General features: G+C 38.3%; 1 protein-coding gene across 2 annotated transcripts in view; it reads right to left on the bottom strand.

Annotated features, from left to right (window-relative positions):
• Tlk1 (tousled like kinase 1) overlaps positions 1-26,012 on the bottom strand; it is a 180,307-nt gene that overhangs the window by 75,055 nt on the left and 79,240 nt on the right. For both annotated transcript variants that reach the window (XM_004660356.2, XM_045146895.1), the window contains exon 3: positions 3,617-3,688. In XM_004660356.2, the coding sequence (XP_004660413.1) occupies positions 3,617-3,688 (72 nt within the window). The remainder of the gene's footprint in view (positions 1-3,616; positions 3,689-26,012) is intronic.

Here is a 26,012-nt window from a genome sequence, read left to right as displayed (position 1 = left end):
TCCTTCTTTTACTCAACACTATCAAACTCTGTTGATTTTGCTACCATATAAAAGCAGAAATACTAGTCCCCCAGTCTGCCTTCATGGGACACTTTGCTTGGTCTTCTGGATGAGGTCACAGCCTTTCTTAGTAACTCAGCTATCATCTTTCTTAGCCACCCTTCTCTTAAGCAGAGGCGACTGGGGGCAATTTATTCTTTGCTCACACAGGTGCTACACATTTGTTACAGCACAGCCATACTATATGTGTCTGTCTTCCCCCACCATTCATCTCACATGCATGGTGTACTATTCATTTTTATATTCTGTAATGGGGCTCAGAGACAACAGATAACTGATATGCAATAAATGTTTACACTGAATTTGTGGAGCCCGTTCATTAGACTTAGAGTGATGTAAGATAAAATAAAAAGCAAAACCAACAACTTTCTACCTAACAGGCAAGCACATTACCAAAAGGAAATTATTTTTATTCCACAGTTCCACTTTTAGAAATGAGACAAATTCATATATTTAATAATTCATATATAAACTGAAATAAAAATTTTAAGGTAAAATAAATTCAATCAACCTAATGTTGATTATCAGGTGTTTTTCTGTTTTACCAGTAGAAGTACAGAAGAAAAATATGATGCTAAATGCCTCAAAAAGTTAGAAGGTGAAGGGACTGGGGAAATGGCTTAGGGGTTATGGCATTTGCTTGCAAAGCCTGAGGACCCAGGTTCAATTCCCCAGGACCCATGTAAGCCAGATGCACAAGGTGGCACATGTGTCTAGAGTTTGTGTACAGTGGCTAGAGGCTCTGACATGCCCATTCTCTCTTCTGTTTCTTACTCTCTCATAAATAAATAATATTTTTAAGAAGTTAAGATGATTACAAAATGAGAGCAAGTATTAGTGAGTTAAAAATCATCATAAGTCATAACAGAGTAAGTAAATAATGTCCAGTTGGTGAGCCAAAAGAGAACTTACATTACTTACATTAAAAATAAAGTCAAAAACAAAAGCAAAAATAACTGAGTAGGGGGTAGGTGGCAGAGGAAAGCTGATGTTTTTAAAGAAACATAAGCCTTTCAGTACTATTTGCACATTGAAATAAAAATGATTAATTAAAAAGGGAACTGGGAAGGCAGCTCAGCAGCACAGAATTGTCCTAGCACACTCAAGGCTCTATATTCAATGCCCAACAGTAATAACTCAGGGAGTAGATTACCAAATGAATAAATGGTATCAAAAGATGAGAACTACTACTGTATCATTTTACTAAGCATAATACCAGGTAGAAAAGGGGGTACTTCTACCTGGAAAAGTTTACTCCAAATCAACTTAGCTAATGACTTGTGGACATTTAAAGTTTGATATGCATGAAAGTACATCAAGGGAGCTCATTAGCTGAGGTACTTATAGAGTAAAACCTGAGGTTCATTTTCCAGGTAAGCGATTCTTACATGGAGAAATAAAGCAAAATAATAAGTCTTTCTTTAAATGTTAGGGAAAATGTACAAACTAGCAATTTCCAAATATTGTGCCATTAAATTTCACTATTAATTTATATGAATCCCCTACATAGATAAGCACATAAAAAGTCTGCCTATGAAGCCAAAGGACCCAGGTTCAATATCCCAGGACCCACATAAGCCAGATGCACAAGGTGGACCATGTGTCTGGAGTTTGTTTGCAGCAGCTGAAGGCCCTGGTGCGTTCATATTCATTCATTCATTCTCTCTCTCTCTCTCTAATAAATAAATAAACAAACTTATGTACATGTAGTTCAACTATGATCTGTAAATTTGTGTTTTTTTGTTGTTTTGTTTTGTTTTTCGAGGTAGGGTCTCACTTTAGCCCAGGCTGGCCTAGAATTCACTATGTAGTCTCAGGCTGGCCTCAAACTCACAGCAATCCACCTACTTTTGCCTCCGCAGTGCTGGGATTAAAAATGTGTAACAGCATGTCTAGCTTGTTTTATTTTTTAACTTTTTTTAAAAAAGAACTATGATCTTTAAGAAAAAGACAACTGAAGTATAGCCATGAAATTCTTTATAGGGGAGGGAATTTTTATTGTAGACTAATTCCTCTGAAAGAAACCACATACTCAATCTATAACTCCCAATGGGAATACAAGTACCCATGAAGAACATAAAAGAACTTTTACAGGTGATATAAAAATTTTATATAGGTGACATATCTTTTACTATTTTGCTCTTTAAAAAATATTTTAAAATGCCTGTTTGGTAAACAGAAAAGAAAAATTATTTTATTGCCCTTCATAAGACAAAAGACTTTAAAGAAGGAACATGTGAAACTACTGAATATATCCAGTTCTATGAAAATATCAAGAATATTCCAAAGTTCATGAGAAAGAAAGCAAAAATATTCTTGATATAGTTTTTGAAAAACTACACTTTGACTAGAGCTAAAGCTGACACTTTCAAAGCCTTAGTGTACGTGGGCTAATTTGAGCAGACTAAACTGTGGCTGCTACAGGGGCTGCTAACGCTTACCTCAAGGGAACCTACTGCAGATAAAGTCCCGTCACTTGCACAGTCCTTTCAGCTGCCTGCCAGTTGTCTCTGTGGAAGGGAAAGCCTGATGAGTGAGAACCCTATGCCACACTCCTCTGGAGTGGAGGGTGCCTGCATATAACTGCACAAAACTGACTACCTTACAGATTCCTAAACGGTCTCAGTAACAAAAAGCTAAAAAGATGTCACCTTTGAACGTCTCTCTCCACTGAACCCAGAAACCAGAAGCCAAAGAGAATTCCTTAGTGTTAGCAACCTACTGTCAGAAAAATGGACTAAAATTGACCAAGTAAACAAGCAAGTTACACTGACAGGAAAAACACAGACAGAAACATGCACGCATACATACACACATAGAGCTTAAAATTAATTGGCAGAACTAAAAAACATGGAGAGTAAAGGCCATATCCTCAAAAGTCAAGTATAGTATCAACAAACAAAGGCTAAAACTCAAAGATATTCCCATTTACCCACTTTTAAAAGATGTCATCAAGTATATCATGCACAAAATGAAAATATATCATAGATCTAAATGCCTACTTAGAAAATACCATGTATTTTCTTGGTGAGGTTAGTAAATGGGTACTAGGGAAGGGGAATCCATCACATCTTTTGTAATATGCAAAGTGAAAGTCATCAGCATGATTCCACAGGAAATTCTACAAAGAATATTTCTATAGCTAGAAAAGTATACAAACTCTTACTCAGGATCAAACTAAGGAGGAAAATAGTAAAAACAATAATTAAAATACTATAGAATGCAACATATTTCAAAACCCATATTCATATTAACTAGTTATAAATGGCTAATAACTATCTCCCATTGATAATATAGTATCTTTATACCGCTAATGTGCAAATTCAGCTACATAGTCAAAGAAACTGTATTTTCTTTCTAATGCCGAGCACAAATTTTAATCTGACTGTTATATTTCATAAAGCCAAAAGAAGAAATTCAGGAAAAGGGGAAATTTGTACAAGAAAATGTTTAATATACTAGTCTTAATATCAGAATTGAAATGGAGGACACACTTATTAGAAAGAAGTCCCAGCTTTTACTTTGATAGTACCATATTTAAAATGAAATTACTTACCTCTGACTCTTTGTCACTTAAAGATCCCAAGCTTCCAAAACTGTGATTAGAACTTTCATTATTGGTTGAGGCCTGTTAAAAGATTGTTTAAAAGGTAAAAATTAGGGAGTAATTCTTAAATAAACATATCACAAAGTCTATAATCTATCTTCCTAAGTGAAAATAAGTGTGATTCCTGTAAGAAAGAGAGCTAAGTGAAATAAAAATAAGAAATACCAAGTTACTATAAATGTCTTGGAATGTATCAAGCTAGTAACAGTTTGGCTATGTTTCAGGAACTGATTGCATGAACTTACTGTTTGTGTTTTATAACATCAGTTTTATTTATTTTGGTTTTTGTGAGGTAGGGTCTCACTCTAGCACAGGCTTACTTGGAACTCACTCTGCAGTCTCTGACTCGCCTCGAGCTCATGACGATCCTCCTACCTCTGCCTCGCAAGTGCTGGGATTAAGGCACTTGCCTGCAAAGCCTAACAACAGGGGTTCAACTCCCCAGAGCCCACATAAACACAAAGTAGCACAAGCATCTGGAGTTCGTTTGCAGCAGCTAGAAGCCCTGGTATGTGTGCCTATTCTTTGTCTGTTTGTCTGTCTGTCTGTGTGTGTCTCTCTCTCTCTCCTTGGAAATAAATAATTTAAAAAAAAAATTAAAAGTAAAGGAACTGGGCTATTGGTTGGCTAACACAATAACAAAATTTGCCAGCCAATATAAAAATGAAACCTTCGCTGGGCGTGGTGGCATACACCTTTAATCCTAGCACTTGGGAGGCAGAGGTAGGAGGACCACCATGAGTTCGAGGCCACCCTGCGACTACACAGTGAATTCCAGGTCAGCCTGGGCTAGAGTGAGACCCTACCTCAAAAAATTAAATTAGGGCTGGAGAGATGGCTTAGCGGTTAAGCGCTTGCCTGTAAAGCCTAAGGACCCCGGTTCGAGGCTCGGTTCCCCAGGTCCCACGTTAGCCAGATGCACAAGGGGGCGCACGCGTCTGGAGTTCGTTTGCAGAGGCTGGAAGCCCTGGCGCGCCCATTCTCTCTCTCTCCCTCTATCTGTCTTTCTCTCTGTGTCTGTCGCTCTCAAATAAATAAATAAAAAATTTAAAAAAAAAAAATTAAATTTAATTTAAAAAATAAAAATGAAACCTTTGACAAAAGTATTATTTGTTCTCTTCAATTCCCATCACAATCATTAAATTCTATCAAATGCCTTTCTTCATATTAACACACTGCCTTTTCTTTTTTATTTAAACTTTTAATAAACTCTCGCTATTTTAACTGTCTTAACTACTGTGCTCAAGAGTCCCCATTTTCTGGAGAATTTATTTCGAACAGTGACAAACAGAAAGACATGGGCTACTGTTTGGTAGGATGACACTGCTTTGTATCCAGTATGCTTCTGTAGTGCTGACTTTGTATCTATTTATGAGACAGAGAGAGAGAGAGAGAGAGAGAGAGAGAGACTGGGCGCACCAGGGCCTCCAGCTGCTGCAAACAAACTCCAAACACATCTGACAACTTGTGCATCTGGCTTATGTGGATCCTGGGAAATCGAACCCAGGCCCTTTGGCTTTGCAGGCAAATGCCTTAACCACTAAGCCAGCCCTCCAGTCTTTGTATTTTTGCATCACCAGTACATTGGATCTATGTGTCCCAGGAATATTTAGACCCAATGCTGACAGATGAGTTCACATATGCCAATGAGCCAGCACCTTCAGTTGTCTCTTCCATTTGTAAGAGCATCTATCCATTGGCAAGTTACAATTTAGCCAATAATTATTTATACCTAAATCCCCAAAGTGACAACTTTGAGCCACTGCATATATTAGATATGACAAAAAGCACTCATTCAACATGGGCTAGAACTTGAAGTAAGATTCAAGGAATATCTGGAGAAAGTTATAATTGGGCAAGCTTACCAAACCAGAAAAATCTGCACCAACTGTAATTAGGTGATTAAAAATCTAGAAATTTAATTCTAGAACAATGGATGCAGCGTGACAAGTTTTCTGAGCACCTGTGAATGCTCACAAAAAAAATGTATAAAACTAAACAGCAAGATTTACAATAAAGCTAGGTAATAGGAATTTTCACAAATTTCTCAAAAATTTCACAAAAACAGTAGGTGGGGACAATTATTACCAAGCTCAAAACCTGCATTGGAAACAGTAGAATGAGAAAGGCAGTCTGCCTAAAATGAGAACATGACATTCTCCAAGAGCAAAGCACTCATGAAAACCAGCACTCAATCTGCATGCAGAAGCTATGTTTGGGAGACTTTTGCCCTTTCTACTGGTGAGCACGTACAAGGGATTCACAGTAAAGGCAAAAAGTTGGAGCAGTCTACCTCCCATTGACCTTTCTGATAACAAGGAAGCACAGTGACTATATAACCCTGGCTGCAGAGTAAAACTTGAACACAATAGGTACAATGACAATAAAGGAAAGGGAATATCTAGATAAAGGTTGCAAGATAGAAGGCCTAAGATCTCAGAAAGCAAATGCCTCCCTTTTGAAGGGAGCCCCCAAAACAAGCAGCAGAAGGAGTTCTAAGAGAAAAGCCATCCTGGATGACCTCTCAGTGTTTAGGACATCCAATTTCACAAAAAAGTTAGACCCCCCCCCAAAAAAAAAGTAGAGGTCAATCCCATGAAGCTACTACAAAAAAAAAAGACAGAATATATAATATGCTAAAATAGTAAATGTACAAGAAACACATACAAGATAGGTTAAAACTGCAACCAGTTCTTTCTAAATGAGCTATGGACTATAAAAATGATTAGATGGGGCTGGAGAGATGGCTTAGAGGTCAAGGCACTTGCCCGCTAAGCCAAAGGAACCAGGTTCGATTCCTCAGAACCCATATAAACCAGATGCACAAGGTGCTACATGCATGTGGAGTTCATTTGCAGCGGCTGGAGACCCTGGCATGCCAATTCCCCACACTGCCACCTCTCTCTCTGCCTCTTTTCTCTCTCAAATAAAAAAAAAAAAAATTTTAAATGATTAAAGACAAGAAAAAAAAAATAAGCCAGATTTCTAACAAACTGAGAAGGTAAAAGAATTCAGGAAAGCCTTGGAAATAAAAGAAAAGTAATGTCAGTAATGAGGAACAAACCAGAATGAACATAAGAGTAAATCAGACAGCAGATATACTCTGAGAGGTTCCAACCCTAAGGTCACAGAAAGAGGGACATTTCTGAAATCATAAGAAATGAGAGAAAAGGGATTTGAGAGAAAGCAACCAAGGAAGCAACAAAGAGTTAGTAAACAAAAGAAATTTAAGACTTACTGAAAGGGCACACACCCTGAAGTAGCAATCTGGAACACCAGCATCAACTTTTTCCAAAAAAAAAAAAAGGCCTTATGCCAGAAGAAAACAAAGTGACATATTGAAGATATTTAGGGAAATCAACTATGATCAAAATGTTCTCTTGTTAGGAAAAGGGGATTTTAACACATCAACTATTATCTGAATAGTCAGGAACTCCCATGAGCTCTTCCTACACAATCTAGGCCAGAGAACAAGCTTCAGCCAACCAAAAGGAAGGAAGAGTGTAACAAGTTTAAGAACCAAAGACAAACAAGAACATTATTTACTGGTGGGTAAGAACGAAATTAACAATTATAGAACATTCTAAGCCTAGCATCTGTACTGTCCTCCAGAGCCACAAATCTCTTGTTAAGATGCATATAAAATAAAAACATTGGAGTTCTGAAAGTGAATTGGACAGAAGAGCTGGCCAGAGCAGCTGAAACTTGGATGCAAATCTGCAGTTTTACTGCCTAGGAAACTCAGAGTTTCTGGGTACCACAGCCGCGGGAAAGTAAGGAGAGCTCTGCTAGAAAATGAAGAAACCAGAAAGAAAGGTCTTATATTCTGTATATTAATTCACCCCAGGACTTGGGCTGCTAACTGACCTATTTAATAGCACCTCTAAACAGCCTGGTCTTAGGTAATTGAACAGAGATGTCAGTTGCTGCCCCCTTGTAGAGAGGTAAAATAACTGCCTCCTGGGGGATGGAGAGATGGCTTAACAGTTAAGGCATTTGCCTGCAGAGCCAAGGATCTTGGTTCAATTCTCCAAGACCCATGTTAGCCAGATGCACAAGGGGCCACATGCATCTGGAGTTCATTTGCAGTGGCTGGATGCCCTGGTGCACCCATTCTCAAATAAATAAATAAATAAATATTTTTTTTTTAAATAACTAGCCAGGTGTAGTGGCACATGCCTTTAATCCCAGCACTCGGGAGGCAGAGGTAGGAGGATTGCCTTGAGTTCAAGGCCATCCTGAAACTACATAATGAATTCCAGGTCAGTCTGGGCTAGAGTGAGACCCTACACTGAAAAACCAAAAGAAAAAAAAATGCCTCGTAATAAAAGTTTTTAAGCATCAACACTCTCCAGAAGAACACACTCAGCCATTTTGACACACATATTCAGTCAGCAAATAAAGATCTTTAAGTAGCTGTTACAAATATGTGCACAATGACAAAGAAAAGCATTCTTATAATAAATGAACAAAGTAGAAATTTCAGCAGAGAAAAACATGAAAAATGGATCTAAGTTACAGAACTGAAAGTTTTGCTCTAACTTTAACAACCTACTGCCTGGGCCTAAAAGAATGGAGAAAAACAGTACTAAGGGATAGGTCAAAAGAAAGTATCCAAACTAACAAAAATAGCATCCAATGACCATATTTAAGCAATATATCTCACACACAATTTAAAGTTAAAAGAGATAAAAAGGCACAAGAAAAAAATGTAAAATTTGGTGAAGACATAAAATTAGGTTGCGTTCACTGATTCTTCCCAAGCAAGGTAAGAACTAGGAAAATCATACCTACAAGCACATTAAAGTCTAAAATCTGAGACCAACAATAAAGAGGAAAAAAAAATAAAAAAAAACAAACAAACTTGAAAGCAGCCCAAGAAAACATACATGAGAATAAAAGAAAACATAAGTGTGTGGTACTTTGGATGTAACCCCACCACCACAGATACCTGAACACTTGGTCCTCAGCTAAGGAGTGTAACATGGGAAGGCTGTGTGACCTTTAGAGGTGGAGTCTTGCTGGAGGAATTGTGCCACCAAGGGCAAGCCTTAAAGTTTTATAGTCAAGCCCTACTTCATATTCATTCATCACTCTCATTCTCTCTCCCTTCTTCCCTCCCTTCCTCTACCTCTCTCCTAGTTCCCATCCAATATGACGATGTGATGCCACATTGCTGCTCCTGTCATACTTACTCTACCTCTAGAGGTGTAAGCTGAAATAAATTCCTTCCTTCCCTAAGCTGTTTCTGATTGGGTATTTTGTACTAGTGATGAGAATGTAACTGGTACAAAGTGGTTGCTGACTTGTCATCGCAAATAAGAGAGGCCAGATTTACTCTCTGGAGACAAAGAACCAGAAGTCTGGGTTGTGATGCATGCATACTGCACAGCTGAAAAAAATCCAGAGGATTGAGTACAAACAGACAGCTAAAGGGACCTTTGGCCCACTTCCCATGCTGGCTGCCACATTTTCTCTTCACACATGGAAGACTGGGAAAAAAAAGTCTGTTTGGAAAAACAGACCCTCTAAAAAAGGTATACAGTTATAGTCATTACACCCCCAGAGATTACCCAGCAGGTAATCTACACCAAAGCCCTGCCAGCCCAAAGGACTTCAAGACTCTACCTGACACAGAGAAGTGAGCAAGTCCAACACCACCACAGAACCAAGAAGAGCTCATCCTGAGGGCAGGGAAAACAAATGCAAAAATAGCATTTTTCTATTTGACAGGAAAGAGAACATAAGCATACCAGGACCTCTTGCTGCTGCAACCTAACTCCAGATGCTTGCCCAGCTTTGTATATATGGGTTTACATTGAGTACTGAGGAATTGACTCTAGGCTATCAGGCTTTGAAAATAGCATTTCTCTAGCCCCTAAATAAAATCATTATTAATATCCTCACATCAGTGAAAACATTTAAGAACCTAATTTTTTAAATATGAAGATTAAAGTATTAAGAAAAAAAGATTAAAAGAAAACCCAATTAGACAATCAGTGTACAATGTTCTGGTCCAGATGAGTGTTCTGAGGAAGAGGAAGGAAGGAGAAAAGAGGGAAGAAAAGAGTGTGCTGAAATTGGTACCAAAATAATTCAAACTCTTCCAGAATAGGAAAGTGTGAATTTTAGATTGGAAGGACACAACGCACCTTTTATAATCAAGCAAGCTGATTCAATGTAGACTACACCAAGGCACATTGCAATAAAAAAAAAAAGTTTAATTGAGAACTGTGTGTGGTGGTACACAACTTTAATCCCAACACTCAGGAGGACTGCTGTGAGTTTCAAGCCAGACTTGGGTTTCAGAGTGAGTTCCAAGTCAGCCTGGGATAGAGTAAGACCCTACCTTAATAAATAAATAAACAAACCCGAGTTTAAATGCTGGAGATAAAGACAAGGTCCTAAAAGCTTCTAAAGAACAATTCACATGCTAGAGAGATGGCTTAGCAGTTATGGCGCTTGCCTGCAAAGCCTAAGGACCTGGCTTGATTCCCCAGTACCCACAGAAGCCAGATGCACAAGGTGACGCATACATATGGAGTTCATTTGTATGTGGTGGCTGAAGGCCTGGTGCGGCCACTTTTTCTGTCTCTCTCTCTCTCTCTCTCAAATAAATAAAAGTAAAAATTTATTTTTAAAGAAGAACAACTCAATACAAAGGTCAAAAATCAGAACAGGCCAGGTGTAGTGGTGCACGCCTTTAATCCCAGCACTCAGGAGGCAGAGGTAGGAGGGTTGCCATGAGTTCGAGGCCACCCTGAGAATACAGAGTGAATTCCAGGTCAGCCTGGGCTAGAGTGAGACTCTAACTCAAAAAAAAGCAAAAAAAAAAAAAAAAAAATCAGAACGACACTGGAGTGAGCAATGGTAACATTGGAAGCTGGTAGGCAATGGAACAATGCTTCAAAATTTCCGAGAAAAGCATTTCCAACCTACAATTCTAACTCCCAAATAAACTAAAACGAGTCACAGAAGGAAAATAGGCTAGGTCTCAAAACATTTACCACATGTATTTTTTCCTCCAAAAGTGATTACAGAGAATCTCCTCCATAAAACACAGAAGAATACCAGGTAATGCATGCCTTTAATCCCAGCACTCGCGAGGCAGAGGTAGGAGGATCACCTGTGAGTTCAAGGCCACCCTGAGACTACACAGTGAATTCCACATCAGCCTGCCCCAGAATGAGACCCTACTTCAAAAACATTTGCACACCTCTGTCGAAGAGTCCATAGACAATTATATTGCCCCCCAAAAATCTAAGAAATAAGTCAACTGTTAACTCTAACAAACACAAAATGTTTTATAAATAAATATATTAACAGAATCTTTCATGACACAGTTTTGGATAAATTTACAGTCAAAATATAAACACTGAAATACTGATTTACCGATTTTAACTATAAGTCAAAATATTATAAACTGATCAAAATTAGGATGGGGGCAGGGAAATGTGGGGGTTCATGGACAGGCATTTCTTTTCTCTTAATATAGGAAGTCAATATCTAATAGATCAGTTATTGCCTTTATTCTATTGAGTTGATGATTTTTCTATGTGAATTTATCATTTGCCTTGGCAAATAGTATTATGGCTCACAGCTGTACATTGTCCTTCATGTTTTCCTCAATCAGTGGTTTACCTCAGGCTGGCCTTGAACTCACAACTACATTACCTACACTGGCATCCTTTCCTTTACACATTTTGGTATCAGCTTATCAAATTTTACCTTCCCTCAAAAACTGTAATTTTGAACTGGACTCTGATTTACAGACAAATTTAGGAAGAAGTGATAACATTATTATACTGAGTCTCTCAACTCATGACTACTGCATCTCTCATTTATTTGGGCATTCTTTGATTTATTTAGTTTTCAGTGAAAATGTCTTGTTATGTTTTGTCAAATTTAGTCCTAAGTATTTTATATCTTCTATACTATTGTACATGGTATCTTTTAAAAGCTTCACTTTCAAGCCAGGTGTGGTGCCTTTAATCCCAGCACTTGGGACAGAGGTAGGAGGATCGATGTGAGTTCAAAGGCGCCCTGAGACTACATAGGGAGTTCCAGATCAGCCTAGGCTAAAGCGAGACCCTACCTCAAACAAACTTCACTTTCCATTTATTTGTTACTGCTATGTAAAAACATATCCAATTTTAGAATATGATTTTATCCAATAACCTTGACTAACTTACTTCTTATCATAACGTTATCAGAATAAGATTTATTTCCTAAGGGTGACCACTACATAACTGTGCTGAGTTTCTGAAAATCATTTAGCAATGTATTTACACTTATTGTTTTATATGTACTAGAGGAACTATGCAGAAGCTCTGCTACATATTTCACTGGTTTTATAGCCATTGTAGTGAAAATTTTTCAAACGTTTTAAATTTTGCTAGGTATTTATTTATTTATTTTCTTTTTAAGGCACGGACTATGTACTCCAGGTTAGATGCAACCTGTGATCCTCTTGCCTTAGCCTCCAAAATTCTTGGATTATAGCTACCTGCCACCATGGCCAGTTCTATGTATTTTTCTAAATCAATTATTTGAAAGTTAACAGGCTCAATACTGATCCCTTGGAAAATAAAACTGGCAATATTTATTTACAGATAAATCTCACTTATTCTTAATCTTACCTACTTATATCAGAATTAATTCTTGATTAATAAGAAGTAATTTTCCTATGAGTGTATAGTATCCCGTGCCATGAACCAATTTAATATGTTAGTGTTCACTGATTTTTGAAAAATACAATGCAGTTGTAATTAAAAATATTTAAATCAACCACCAAGCATGTTGCTATTAAATGAAAGTGATCTTTAAGTTCTTTGTAGAGAATATCTGGAAGTATTATGTTTAATTTAAATGTGCATTATTGTTCCATAGTAAACCTATAAAAATACATTTGTTACACTGTTTAAAAAAAAAAAAAGCTTGTGGTCAAGATGATGTGCGCCTAACAGCACCTCACCTCCCAGGGAAGGCAAGGCAAGATATTTAAGGTACACTGGGTCTTCTAAGGGTGAGCAGACTCTGAGACCTCCAGTGGGAGGGCAGAGAGGAGCAATCAGCTGATTCTCATGCTATCACGTAGCCCACCAGTACCCCAAGCAGCCCTCCTAGCCACAGTGCCAGCGCAGGTTCCTCCTGCACTAGCCACAGGCAAGGGTACCCAGGCCAGCAGGCTAGCGCTCCCCCCCTCACCACCACCAGGGACCTCCAAACGCCACTGCCCCTCCATGTGCAGACCCAGGCCAGTAGGCTAGGGTTCCTCCCTCCCTAGGCTCTCCCACCAGAAGGGACCTCCACACCTCCCCATGTGTTACCTGACCACAGGTACTGATTGCACCTTCCATGTCAGGATAAATTATATGTTAAATCTGATGGATGGTCAGATTTGTCACTCTTTTTTTTTAATTATTTATTTATTTATTTGAGAGCGACAGACACAGAGAGAAAGACAGAGGGAAAGAGAGAGAATGGACGCGCCAGGGCTTCCAGCCTCTGCAAACGAACTCCAGACGCGTGCGCCCCCTTGTGCATCTGGCTAACGTGGGACCTAGGGAAACAAGCCTCGAACCGGGGTCCTTAGGCTTCACAGGCAAGCACTTAACTGCTAAGCCATCTCTCCAGCCCAGATTTGTCATTCTTAAATAAGCTATATTTTGGGCTTGTCATTTGTTGCTTCCTGATTTATAGCGCCTTTGTTTCCTCTTCTGTCATTCATTAGGGAAGAGTCTCACATAGTCACAAGCTGGCTTGCAACCCACAACAGACCAGAAATCGTAGCCTCCTAGTTGACAGGATTAAGGGTGTGGGGCAACACACATCTTAAGGGACTGTGACTTTGTTTGAGGATTTGGTAGTCACAATACCCACTGTTGCATAAATACTCTGTGCTGTTTTTCATTGAATGTGTACATTGTTTAGTTAAATTTTAGAATCTGCCTATATTTTGAATTTCACTCAGTCTTCTTGAATACTCTCATAGCAGGCAAACCCAACACCTAGGGTCACTTTTGTACTTACTCTGAGAGTCTTAAAAGCCACACCTAGCACCTTAAGCTCCTACCCTGAAGATATATAACATCAGATTGATTGATACATCCAATAATACTGCAGCTAATTAGAAAATCGAAGCATTAAATTTATCCAAGATGCAAAAATATGTACATTATAACACAAGAAACATACAAAAAAATTAAGACAAGATAAATCCACCACAAAGTATTGATGCATCAGAAATGTCCTCCAGTGAGAATGAATTAGTGGAAATGCCTGAGAAAGAGTTCAAAAGAATGATTATAAATATGTTCAAAGAAATTAAAGGAATGAAAGAGGAAATCAAAGTAATCAAAGACAACACAGGAAACCAACTTAATGAAATGAGGTCAATACAAGACATAAATAAGGAAATGGAAATAATAAAGAAAAACCAGGCAGAATTACTAGCAATGAAGAACACAGTCAATGAAATAAAAAACTCTGCAGAAAATCTCACCAGTAGAATGGATAAAGGAGAGGAAAGAATATCTAAATAGAAGACCAGGTGACAAATCTAATACAGTCCAACAAAGACAAAGACAAACTAATAGGAAAGTATGAATGGGAATTTCAAGATATTTGGCACACTATGAAAAGATCAAACATAAGAATTTAGGGTACAGTAGGAGAAGAATTTCACTCCAAAGGCATAGTAGGTATCTTTAACAAAATCATAGAAGAAAACTTCCCTCAAATTGGGAAAGGGATGCCAATGCAGATACAGGAATCCTTTAGAACACCAAACAGACAAAACCTGGAAAGAACCTCTCTCCTTGCCATATTATAATTAAACTACCAAACAAACCAAAGAAAATATATTAAAAGCAGTTAGACAGAAAAATAAAGTCACATACAAAGACAAGCCCATCAGGATCACAGATATCTCAACACAAATTTTCAAAGCCAGAAGGGCTTGGAATAATGTATTCCAAGTTCTGAAAGATAACAACTGTCAATGAAGGTTACTTTATCCTGCAAGGCTATCCATTCAAATAGACAGAGAAATAAGGACATTCCAAGACAAAAGCAGGCTAAAGGAATATTTCAAGACAAAACCAGCTCTACAGAAAATATTTGACAGGATCCTCCATGCTGAAGATAAAGAAAAATACACCTACAAGGAACCTGGAAAAAACAAGCCATATTCAAACACTAGTTAATACAAGAAAGCAAAAGTAAAACCAGAAGAACTACAAAACAAGAAAAATAGCAAAAATAAATACACACCTTTCAATAATAACTCTTAATATCAACGGCCTCAAAGCCCCAACCAAAAGACAGGTTTGCAGACTGGGTTAAACAGCAGGATCCTTCAATTTGTTGCCTCCAAGAAACTCACCTTTCTACAAAGGATGGACACTATCTTAGGGTGAAAGGTTTTTCCAACTTTCTGTCAGCTAGTCTACACAGAGGAGGTTTTCAGCTCAGCTCCAAAAGAATTTCCCAGTGACCTTGCAGCCTAAGTATATGGCGTCTTCAGCAATAGGGTCTTACCATCAATTCCTGGAAACCAAGAGCCTTGGGAATGGCCTGTAATGTTTTACAGCACCAGGAACCTCCCTGGCCAACAACTCACTGGAAGGATGTATCCCATCCCTGGCACTGGAAATTTTCTAGTAACAATCTATGGCTTCTGGGCATGCCATTCTCCAAAAAGGCAGATTTCCATATGACTTATTCATACCTTCTTAGATTCTGATTAGCCCTCCCCTGACCTTTCCTTTACTCAATCTCTTTCCCCTGACCTCACTTAGGCCTTTTCACCCCCATTAATCTGTTCTTCTACTTACATATATCCTATACTATCCTACTAAGTCCCCCCCCCCTTTCTATTCCCTTATATCTCCTTGCCAGCTTACTGGCCTATGCTACTGAGTTTTATTCCAACTCACATAGAAATGCAATAATTTATAGCAAGGACCTACATATCAGAGAGAACATATGACATTTGGCTTTCTGGGCCTGGGTTGCCCCACTAAGCATAATCCTTTCCAGATCCATCCATTTCTCTGCAAATTTCATTTTTCTTTACTACTAAGTAGAACTCCATTGTATAAATGTGCCATATCTTCATTATCCACTGGTCAGCTGAGGGACATCTAGGCTGGTTCTATTTCCTAGCTATTGTGAATAACATGGATGAGCAAGTATCTTTAAGGTCCTGAGACAAGTCCTTAGGATATATGCCTAGGAGTGCTATAGCTAGATCATATGGTAAATCTATTTTTAGCTGTCTCAAGAACCTCCACACTGATTTTCACAATGGCTGGACCAGATTACATTCCCACCAGCAGTGTAGAAGGGTTCCTCTTTTTCTGAATCCTTGTCCGCATTTATTTCACAATGGTAGCCATTCTGACAGGTGAGAGATGGAATCTCAAAGTAGTTTTAATTTGCATTTCCCTAATGGCTAGGGATGTAGAACATCTTATATATGTTTATATATATGTTTATATGCTATCTGTATTTCTTCTTCTGAGAACTCTCTATTTAGTTTTTCAGATGTTTATGTGCCATCTGTATTTCTTCTTTTAAGAACTCTGTTTAGTTCCATAGCCCATATTTTAGTTGGGTTGTTTGATATCTTTTTATTTAGTTTTTTGAGCTCTTTGTATATCCCGGATATTAATCCTCTCTCATATGTATAGCTGACAAAGATTTTCTCCCATTCTGTAGGTTGCCTCTTTGCTCTATTCAGTGTCCTTTGCCATACAAAAGCTTTGTAATTTCATGAGGTCCCAGTCGTTGATTAGTAGTTTTATTTCCTGAGCAAATGGGGTTATATTCATAAAGTTTTTGCCAATACCAATATGTTGAAGGGTTTCCCCTACTTTTTCCTCTAGAAATTTCAGAGTTTCAGATCTGATATTAACATGTTTGATTTGGACTTAATTATTGTGCATGGAGAGAAGGATCTATTTTCATCCTTCTACAGATACATATCCAGTTTTCCCAGCACCATTTGCTGAGGAGGCTGTCTTTTCTCCAATGAGTACTTTTGGAATTTTGTCAAAGATCAGGTGACTGTAACTACCCGGACTTACACCTGGGTCGTCTATTCTGTTTCACTGATCTACATGTCTGTTTTTGTGCTAGTACCATGCTGGTTTCTTTTACCATGGCTCTGTAATATAGATTAAGTTAGGTATGGTGATACCATGAGCCTTATTTTTGTTACTCAAAATTGTTTTAGATATTCGAGATTTTTTTTGGTGCTTCCAGATGAATTTTAGGATTCTTTTTTTTTTTTTTTTTTTTGTATTTTGGTGAAGAATGTCGTTGGAATTTTAATGGGGATTGCATTAACTGTGTAGATTGCTTTTGATGATATTGTCATTTTCACCGAACTGATTACTCCAATCCAAGAACATGGGATGACTTTCCATTTCCTAGTGTCTTCTGTAATTTCTGTCTTGAGTGTTTTTTGTTTGTTTGTTTTTTGAGGTAGGGTCTCACTCTAGCTGAGGCTGACCTGGAATTCACTATGTTATCTCAGGGTGGCCTCTGCCTCCCAAGTGCTGGAATTAAAGGCGTATTGTCTTGAGTGTTTTAAGGTTCATTGTAGTGATCCTTCACTTTCTTGGTTAGGTTTATTCCAAGGTACTTTTTTTTTAATGCAATTATGAATAGGAGTGACTCTCTGATTTCATCCTGTGTGTGTTTGTTGTTAGCATATAGAAAGACTACTATTTATGTGCCTATTTTGTATCCTGCTACCCAATGTTGCTATTTTTTTTTGAAATTTTATCCCTTTATTATTAGAGAAAGAGAGAGGAAGAGGCAGAAAGAAAGAGAGATTGGGTGCCTCAGAGCATCCAGCCACTGAAAAACAAACTCCAGACACATGTACCCCCTTGTACATCTGGGTTACGTGGGGCCTGGTGAATCGAACCAGGGTCCTTAGGCCTCGAAGGCAAATGCCTTAACCACTAAGCCACTTCCCTAGCCCACAATGTTGCTATTTTTAAAAAGTTATATACATTTTATTTTTTCCAATTACCAAGCATACATGGATAAACACAATGTAATATCTCAATATATGTATATATCTCAATATATATTTCCTTCCTTCCTTCCTTCCTTCCTTCCTTCCTTCCTTCCTTCCTTCCTTCCTTCCTTCCTTCCTTCCTTCCCTCTCCTCCCCTCCCCTCCCCTCCCCTCCCCTACTCTCCCCTCCCCTCCCCTCCCCTCCCCTCCCCTCCCCTCCCCTTCCTCCCTTCCTTCCTTCCTTCCAGAAACTTATACTTTGAAATCAACTCTTCTGGTTTCCACAGAGGACAGACAACATGCAGTACTTGTTCTTTTGAGTCTGGCTATTTCATCTAATATAATGTCCCTTAATTCTACTCGTGTCACAAATGACAAGATTTCATTTTTTATAGCTAAATAACATTCTATTATGAACATAAGCCACATTTTTTAAGAGTTCATCCATCAATGGACACCTTGGTTGATTATATATCTTGACCATTGAGAGTAGTAGTGCAATAAACACTGGCATGAAGGTATCTCTTTGATATGCTGACTTAATTTCCTTTGGATATAAAACAGGACAGTAGATTGTACATTAGATTTTAGTTTTTTGAAGCCTCTCCATATGGCTCTCCATAATGGTATTGCTAATTTACACTCCTACCCCACCAGCACTAAGAATTCCCTTTTGTTCCCATCATTGACAGTATATTATTTTCCTTTTTTATAACAGCTATTGTGTAGAAGGTGAGATGGTATCAAAGATTTTGCTTTGTATTTCCCTGATACCTAGAGAGGTTTAAGGCTTTTTATAAAAAGCATAGTACTTAAGCTAGCAGATATAAAGTTTTGAGGTTTGGGGATTTAGCTAGGTGGATGAGTGCTTGCCTCCTAAGCACAAGGCCCTGGATTTGGTCCTCAGCATTGAGGGGGATAAAACACAAAATGAAACTGTATTACAAAATTTTCTTAACGAAGACTACTAAAATTAAAAATTTAAAATAGCCACCTCAGGTAAACTTGATATATTTTAAGTGTTAATGAAGTATAAGTCATATAGGTATAAAACAGGGCCATAATACTATACCATAAGTTCTGTTGGGCAGAGGTGCTAGAGACCAGATGTCAACAAAGTATGGTCTTCTACCTGTTCTTACAAATAAAGTTTTATTGAAATAAGGCCCCATCCATTGAATTACATATGGTTTACGACTGCTTAAATGCCAAAAAAGGTAGAGATTTTGTGTACTGAACAGTTATGACAGACACCAATATGACCTACAGACATTAACTACTTGGCTCTGTGTAGACAATTATCCAACTGTTGCTGCAGGCTACACAAAGATTCATATGTGTTGGGGGGGGGGAGAATATGTGTGAAAGAATTAAGCAAGCAATACTGTACGTCACCAACAGATGCACCCATCTAACCAGACTAATCTGGCACAAAAATTCCTTGCTTCCCTAAAAACCACTGTCTTTAAATTCTGAATTCAAAACTTGAGTTTTGCTGGGTGTGGTGGTGCACACCTTTAATCCCAACACTTGGGAGGCAGACGCAGGAAGATCACTGTGGGTTCAAGGCCACCCTGAAACTACAGAGTCAATTCCAGGTCAGCCTGGACTAGAGCAAGACCCTACCTTAAAAAAAAAAATGCTAGGCGTGATGGTGCACACCTTTAATCCCAGCACTCAGGAAGCAGAGGTAGGAGGATTGCCATGAGTTCGAGGCCACTCTGAGACTACACAGTGAATTCCAGGTCATCTTGGTCCAGGGTGAGACCCTACCTTTAAAAAAGTCAAAAATCAGGGCTGGAGAGATGGCTCAGCAGTTAAGCGCCTGCCTGTGAAGCCTAAGGACCCCGGTTCAAGGCTCGATTCCCCAGGACGCATGTTATCCAGATGCACAAGGGGGCACACATGCATCTGCAGTTCATCTGTAGTGGCTGGAAGCCCTGGAGCACCCATTCTCTCTCTCTCTCTCTCTCTCTCTCTCTCTCTCTCTCTCTCTCTCTCTCTCTCTCTCTCTCTCTCTCTCTCTCTGTCACTCTCAAATAAATAAAAATAAACCAGGGCTGGAGAGATGGCGTAGCAGTTAAGAGCTTGCCTGTGAAGCCTAAGAACCCCGGTTCGAGGCTCGGTTCCCCAGGTCCCACGTTAGCCAGATGCACAAGGGGGCGCACGCGTCTGGAGTTCCTTTGCAGAGGCTGGAAGCCCTGGCGCGCCCATTCTCTCTCTCTCTATCCCTCTATCTGTCTTTCTCTCTGTGTCTGTCGCTCTCAAATAAATAAATTTTAAAAAAAAATAAAATAAACCAAAAAAATTTTTAAAAAATCAAATATCAAAAAGAAAAATACCCTTGAGTTTTATAATACAAACCACAGTAAGTACTTCCTATTTAGGTATGTAACTCATGCCTATGGTCAAAAGGCCAAAGGGGGTTGGAGAGATGGCTTAACAGTTAAGGCACTTAACAATAAGGCACTGCCTGTGAAGCCTAAAATCACATATTAGAATCTCCAAGTCCCACACAACCAGACACATAATGACTCAAGGGCACAATGTCACACGTGTGCAATAAGGGGGTGCAAGCGTCAGGAGTTCACGAACAGTTGCTAAAAACCCCTGGTGTGCCCATATTCATTCATTCATTGATTTTCTCTCTCTCCCTCCCTCCCTTCCTCCCTCTGTCTCTCACTCAAAATTTTTTGAAAAGCCACAGAGAAAACACAAAGTCAATACTAAACTAATAAACTCTTCTTTTTTGGATTTCAGAGTGGCATAAGCACAAGGTAGGGAATGGGTGAAGGCATTTCTTTGTTGGTTGGAATCTGTGATGTTTGATTTAATGTCTCCCATAAACTTGTGTTCTGAATGCTAGGTCCCCAGCTGGTGGCAACTTGAGAACTGGAGCCTCCTAGAGGCAGTGTATTGTTGGGGGCAGGCTTATGGGTGTTAAAGCCAGCTTCCCCTTGCCAGTGTTTGGCATACTCTCCTGCTGCTCTTGTCTACCTAATGTTGGCCAGAAGGTAATGCCCACCCTTTGCTCCTGCTATTACTATATCCCTGTAAACCAGTACCATTAAATGAAACCTTACAAATAACAAGTACTTGAAAACATATGAAGAAGGTTTTTTATTTTTTTATTTTTCTTTTTGGTTTTTCGAGGTAGAGTCTCACTCTAGCCCAGGCTAACCTAGAATTCACTATGGAGTCTCAGGGTGGCCTCAAACTCATGGCGATCCTCCTACCTCTGCCTCCCGAGTGCTGGCATTAAAGGCATGTGCCACCACACCTCGCTGAAGAAGGTTCTTAAAAGTAGAGAGCTTGCCTAGCATGTCTGGGGTATAAAACACACATGCATGCACGAACGCGCACACACGCACCTAGGAAATATGAGATTTTTGTTTTATTTATTCGAGGGATGTTATTGGTTTATGGGTAAGGAAAATTAGAAAATCAAACAAAAAAAAGGCCCTATTTTCAATTCCAAAGAACTTGCTGGCTCTGGACATTAGTAACAGCATAATACATGAGGCAGGTTCAGAAGAACCACATGGTAACTTCAGGTATGACTCAATTCTTTTCCTTCTTAGAACACATGCAAGTCTCAAAACATTTTGGGCTATGGATATAGCAAAGGTATAAAGAGTGTCTGCTTACCACACAGAAGGCCTTAAGGATTCAATCTACAGCAGCAGAAGAAGAAAAAAGAGAAGGGGGAAATCTAACCTCATAATTGCCTCAAGTTTCAAAAACAGAATCAGAATAAGGGCATATTATTTTGATTTCTTATATTCATTGCATCCCCTAAATTAAGTAAATGAGATATGCCATCATCTTTTTGTTCTCAACACCTTAATGGGCTAGTGAAAAACAATATGCCTGGCTTGAGGAATCACAGTCTGTTAAGACAAGAGGAAAGTGTGAATATGAACAAATGATAGAAAAGAGAGAAATAAAATTGGGCCACAGAGATAAAACAGGAATCAGAAAGAATTCTAATACTAAATAATTCAAACTTGAAAATTCTGTAAAGCCATTTAAAGATTTCAAAGCAAGATAATATGTAATCAGATGTGCTTTTCAGAAAAAATCAACTGAACTGGAAGATGACAGCCCAAGCACACTTTCCAAACTATTTCCTTCTGGGGATAATTCAACAGTTAAATAAAACAGCAGCTGTGATGCATACATTTTATTTCCTTTCCCCGACAGGAAATCAAAGGAACCAAAGAGGAAATCAAAGAAAACACAGGACACCAATTTAATGAAAGAAAGAAGGCAATACAAGACATAAATAAGGAAATAGAAATAATAAAGAAAAACCAGGCAGAATTACTAGCAATAAAGAACACAGTTAATGAAATAAGACTCTAGAAAATCCCACCAGTAGAACGGATGAAGGAGAGGACAGAATATCTAAGCTAGAAGACCAGGTGGCAGATCTAATGCAGTCCAACAAGGAGAAAGACAAACTTATAGAAAAGTATGAGTGGGAATTTCAAGATATTCGGGACACTATAAAAACATCAAATATAAGAATTCAGGACAAAGTAGGAGAAAAATTCCACTACAAAGGCATAGTAGCATCATCAACAAAATCCTAGAAGAAAACTTCCCCCAAATTGGGAAAGAGGTGCCAATGCAGGTACAGGAAGCCTTTAGAACCCCAGCCAGACGAAACCTGGAAAGAACCTCTCCTTGCCATATCATAATCAAATTACAAAACACACAAACCAAAGAAAAAATATTGAAAGCAGTTAGAGAGAAAAATCACGATACCTACAAAGGCAAGTCCATCAGGATTACAGCAGATTATTCAACACAAACTTTAAAAGCCACAAGGGCTTGGGTGATATATTCCAAGTTCTGAAAGATAACAACTGTCAACCAAGGTTACTTTATCCAGTAAAGCTATCCATTCAAATAAATGGAGAAATAAGGACATTCCTTGAAAAAAGCAGGTTAAAGGAGTATTTGAAGACAAAACCAGCTCTACAGAAAATACTTGATAGAATCCTCCATGCTGAAGAAAAGGAAAAGCACGCATATAAAGAACGTGGAAAAAACAAGAAATACTCAAATACTAGTTAACACAAGAGAACAAAGGGACAACCGGAACCACAAAAAAAAAAAAAAAAAAAAGGCAAACATAAATACACACCTTTCAATAGTATCTCTTAATATCGACGGCCTCAATGCCCCAACCAAAAGACATAGGTTTGCAGACTGGGTTAAAAAGCAGGATCCTACAATTTGATGTCTCTAAGAAACTCCCCTTTCTACAAAGGATAGATATTATCTTAGGGTGAAAGGTTGGAAAACAGTGTTTCAAGCAAATGGGCCTAGAAAACAAGCAGGGGTTGCTATCCTAATTTCGGACAAGGTAGACTTCAGTCCAATGTTGGTCAAGAAAGATAAGGAAGGTCACTTTATATTGATTACGGGCACACTCCAACAGGAGGACATTACAATCCTAAACATATATGAACCTAACATGGGGGCTCCCAAATTCATCAAACAAACACTATTAGAACTAAGGTCACAGATAACACCAAACACAGTGGTGGTGGGTGACTTTAACACCCCACTCTCATCAATTGACAGGTCATCCCGGGAAAAAATAAACAGAGAGGCATCTGGACTAAATGAGGTCATAGAAGGAATGGACCTAACAGATATATACAGGACATTTCATCCAAAGGCTGCAGAATATACATTCTTTTCAGCAGCACATGGAACATTCTCTAAAATAGACCATATATTAGGACACAAAGCAAATCTTAACGAATTCAGAAAAATTGAAATAATTCCTTGCATTCTCTCTGACCACAATGGAATTAAACTACAAATCAGTAGCAAGAAAGGCTATAGAGCACACACAAAATCATGGAAACTAAACAATACACTACTAAATGATGAATGGGTCAATGAAGAAATCAAGAAGGAAATCAAAAATTTATAGAGTCAAACGATATTGAGAACACAACATACCAAAGTCTCTGGGACACATTGAAGGTAGTTCTAAGAGGTAGATTTATAGCTTTAAGTGCCTATATTAAGAAATTTAAAAGGTCACAAGTAAACGACCTAATGTTTCACCTTAAAGCGTTGGAAAAAGTAGAACAAGGCAAACCAAAAATCAGTAAACGGGAAGAAATAATAAAGATTACAGCAGAAATTAATAAAATAGAAACAAAAAAAAAGCAATCCAAAGAATTAATGAAACAAAGAGTTAGTTCCTTGAAAGGATAAACAAGATTGATAAACCCTTAGCAAATCTGACCAAAAGAAAGAGAAAAGAGATACAAATTAATAAAATCAGAGATGAAAAAGGTAACACCACAGATTCCAGAGAAATTCAAAAAATCATAGGGGCATACTATTAAAGCATATACTCCACAAAGTATGAAAATCTGAAAGAAATGGATGCTTTCTTTGATTTATATGACCTACCTAAATTAAATCAAGATGAGATTAATCACTTAAATAGACCTATAACAAGCATGGATAGCCGAACAGTTATCAATAATCTCCCAACTAAAAAAAGCCCAGACCCAGATGGATTCACTGCTGAATTTTACCAGACCTTCAAGGAAGAGCTAACACCATTCCTTCTTAAGCTTTTCCAAGAAATAGAAAAAGAAGGAATTCTACCAAACTTCTTCTATGAAGCCAGCAACACTCTGATACCAAAACTAGGCAAAGATTTAGAACAAAAAGAAAATTACAGACCAATTTCCCTCATGAACATAGATGCAAAAACTCTCAACAAAATATTGGCCAACAGAATACGAGAGTATATCAAAAAGATCCTTCACCCTGACCAAGTAGGCTTTTTCCCAGAGATGCAGGGATGGTACAATATATGCAAATCTATAAATGTAATACATTATATAAACGGGTTGAAGGACAAAAATTACATGATCATCTCATTAGATGCAGAGAAAGCATTCAACAAAATCCAATATCCCCTCATGATAAATGTACTACAGAGACTGGGAATAGAAGGAGCATATCTCAATATAATAAAAGCTATTTATGACAAGCCTACAACCAACATATTACTAAATGGGGAAAAACTGGTAGCTTTTCCACTATCATCAGGAACAATACAAGGGTGTCCACTGTCCCCACTTTTATTTAATATAGTTTTAGAAGTCTTAGCCAAAGCAATAAGGCAAGAGACACACATAAAAGGAATACAAATTGGAAATGAAGAGATCAAGTTATCATTATTTGCAGATGACATGATTCTATACATAAAGGAACCTAAAGACTCTACTAGCAAACTGTAAGAGCTGATAAAAGCCTACAGCCATGTAGCAGGATACAAAATAAATACAGAGAAATCAGTAGCCTTCATATATGCTAACAACAAATACACGGAGGATGAAATCAGAGAACCACTCCCATTCACAATTGCATCAAAAAAAAAATAATGAAGTACCTTGGAATAAACCTAACCAAGGAAGTAAAGAATCTATACAATGAGAACTTTAAAACACTCAAGCGAGAAATTGCAGAAGACACTAGAAAGTGGAGAAACATCCCTTGTTCCTGGATTGGAAGAGTCAATATTGTGAAAATGGCAATCTTACCAAAAGCAATCTACACATTTAATACAATCCCTATCAAAATTCCTAAGGGCATTCTTCATGAAAATAGAAAAAACAATCCAAAAATTCATTTGGAATCACAAAAACCCTGGAATATCTAAAATAATAGTGAGCAACAAAACTAAGGCTGGTGGTATCACCATACCTGATTTTAACCTATATTATAGAGCCATAGTAACAAAAACAGCATGGTACTGGCACAAAAACAGACATGTAGATCAGTGGAACAGAATAGAGGACCCAGATGTAAGTCCATGTAGCTATAACCACCTGATATTCGATCAAAATGCCAAAAATAGGCTTCCGGTCAAGATGGCGACCGCCTAGCTGCACTACAAACAACGAGGGAAAAAAAGATGCAGATCCTAAGAAGAGAGCTGCCCCAACATACCTCAGAAGGGGCCCAACTGAAACTAAGGACAACTGGTGAAATAAGCAAGGGTGATGTTTTCCTGTGAACTGGATACCAGCACAAAGGGGAAGGAGATCAATTCAGAGAAAAATCAACTCCTACCAAATCAGAGAGCCAGAGCCTCAGAGGCCCCCAACACCTCAGCACTGAAGCAGACCAAAAATGAACCCAACATGGCTCAGGGAAATCTTGCGGAAGAGGGGGCGGAAAGAATGTCAGAGTTACATGTTGGGTCATGATTTTCAGAGACATTTATCATACTAATAACTGGGGGCTAACTCCACAATGCACG

This window comes from Jaculus jaculus, chromosome 4 (genome assembly GCF_020740685.1).
Source record: "Jaculus jaculus isolate mJacJac1 chromosome 4, mJacJac1.mat.Y.cur, whole genome shotgun sequence".
NCBI classification, from domain to species: Eukaryota; Metazoa; Chordata; class Mammalia; order Rodentia; family Dipodidae; genus Jaculus; species Jaculus jaculus.
The sequence above is the reverse complement of the archived record's forward strand: the minus strand, read 5'-3'. Positions and strand labels throughout refer to the sequence as shown.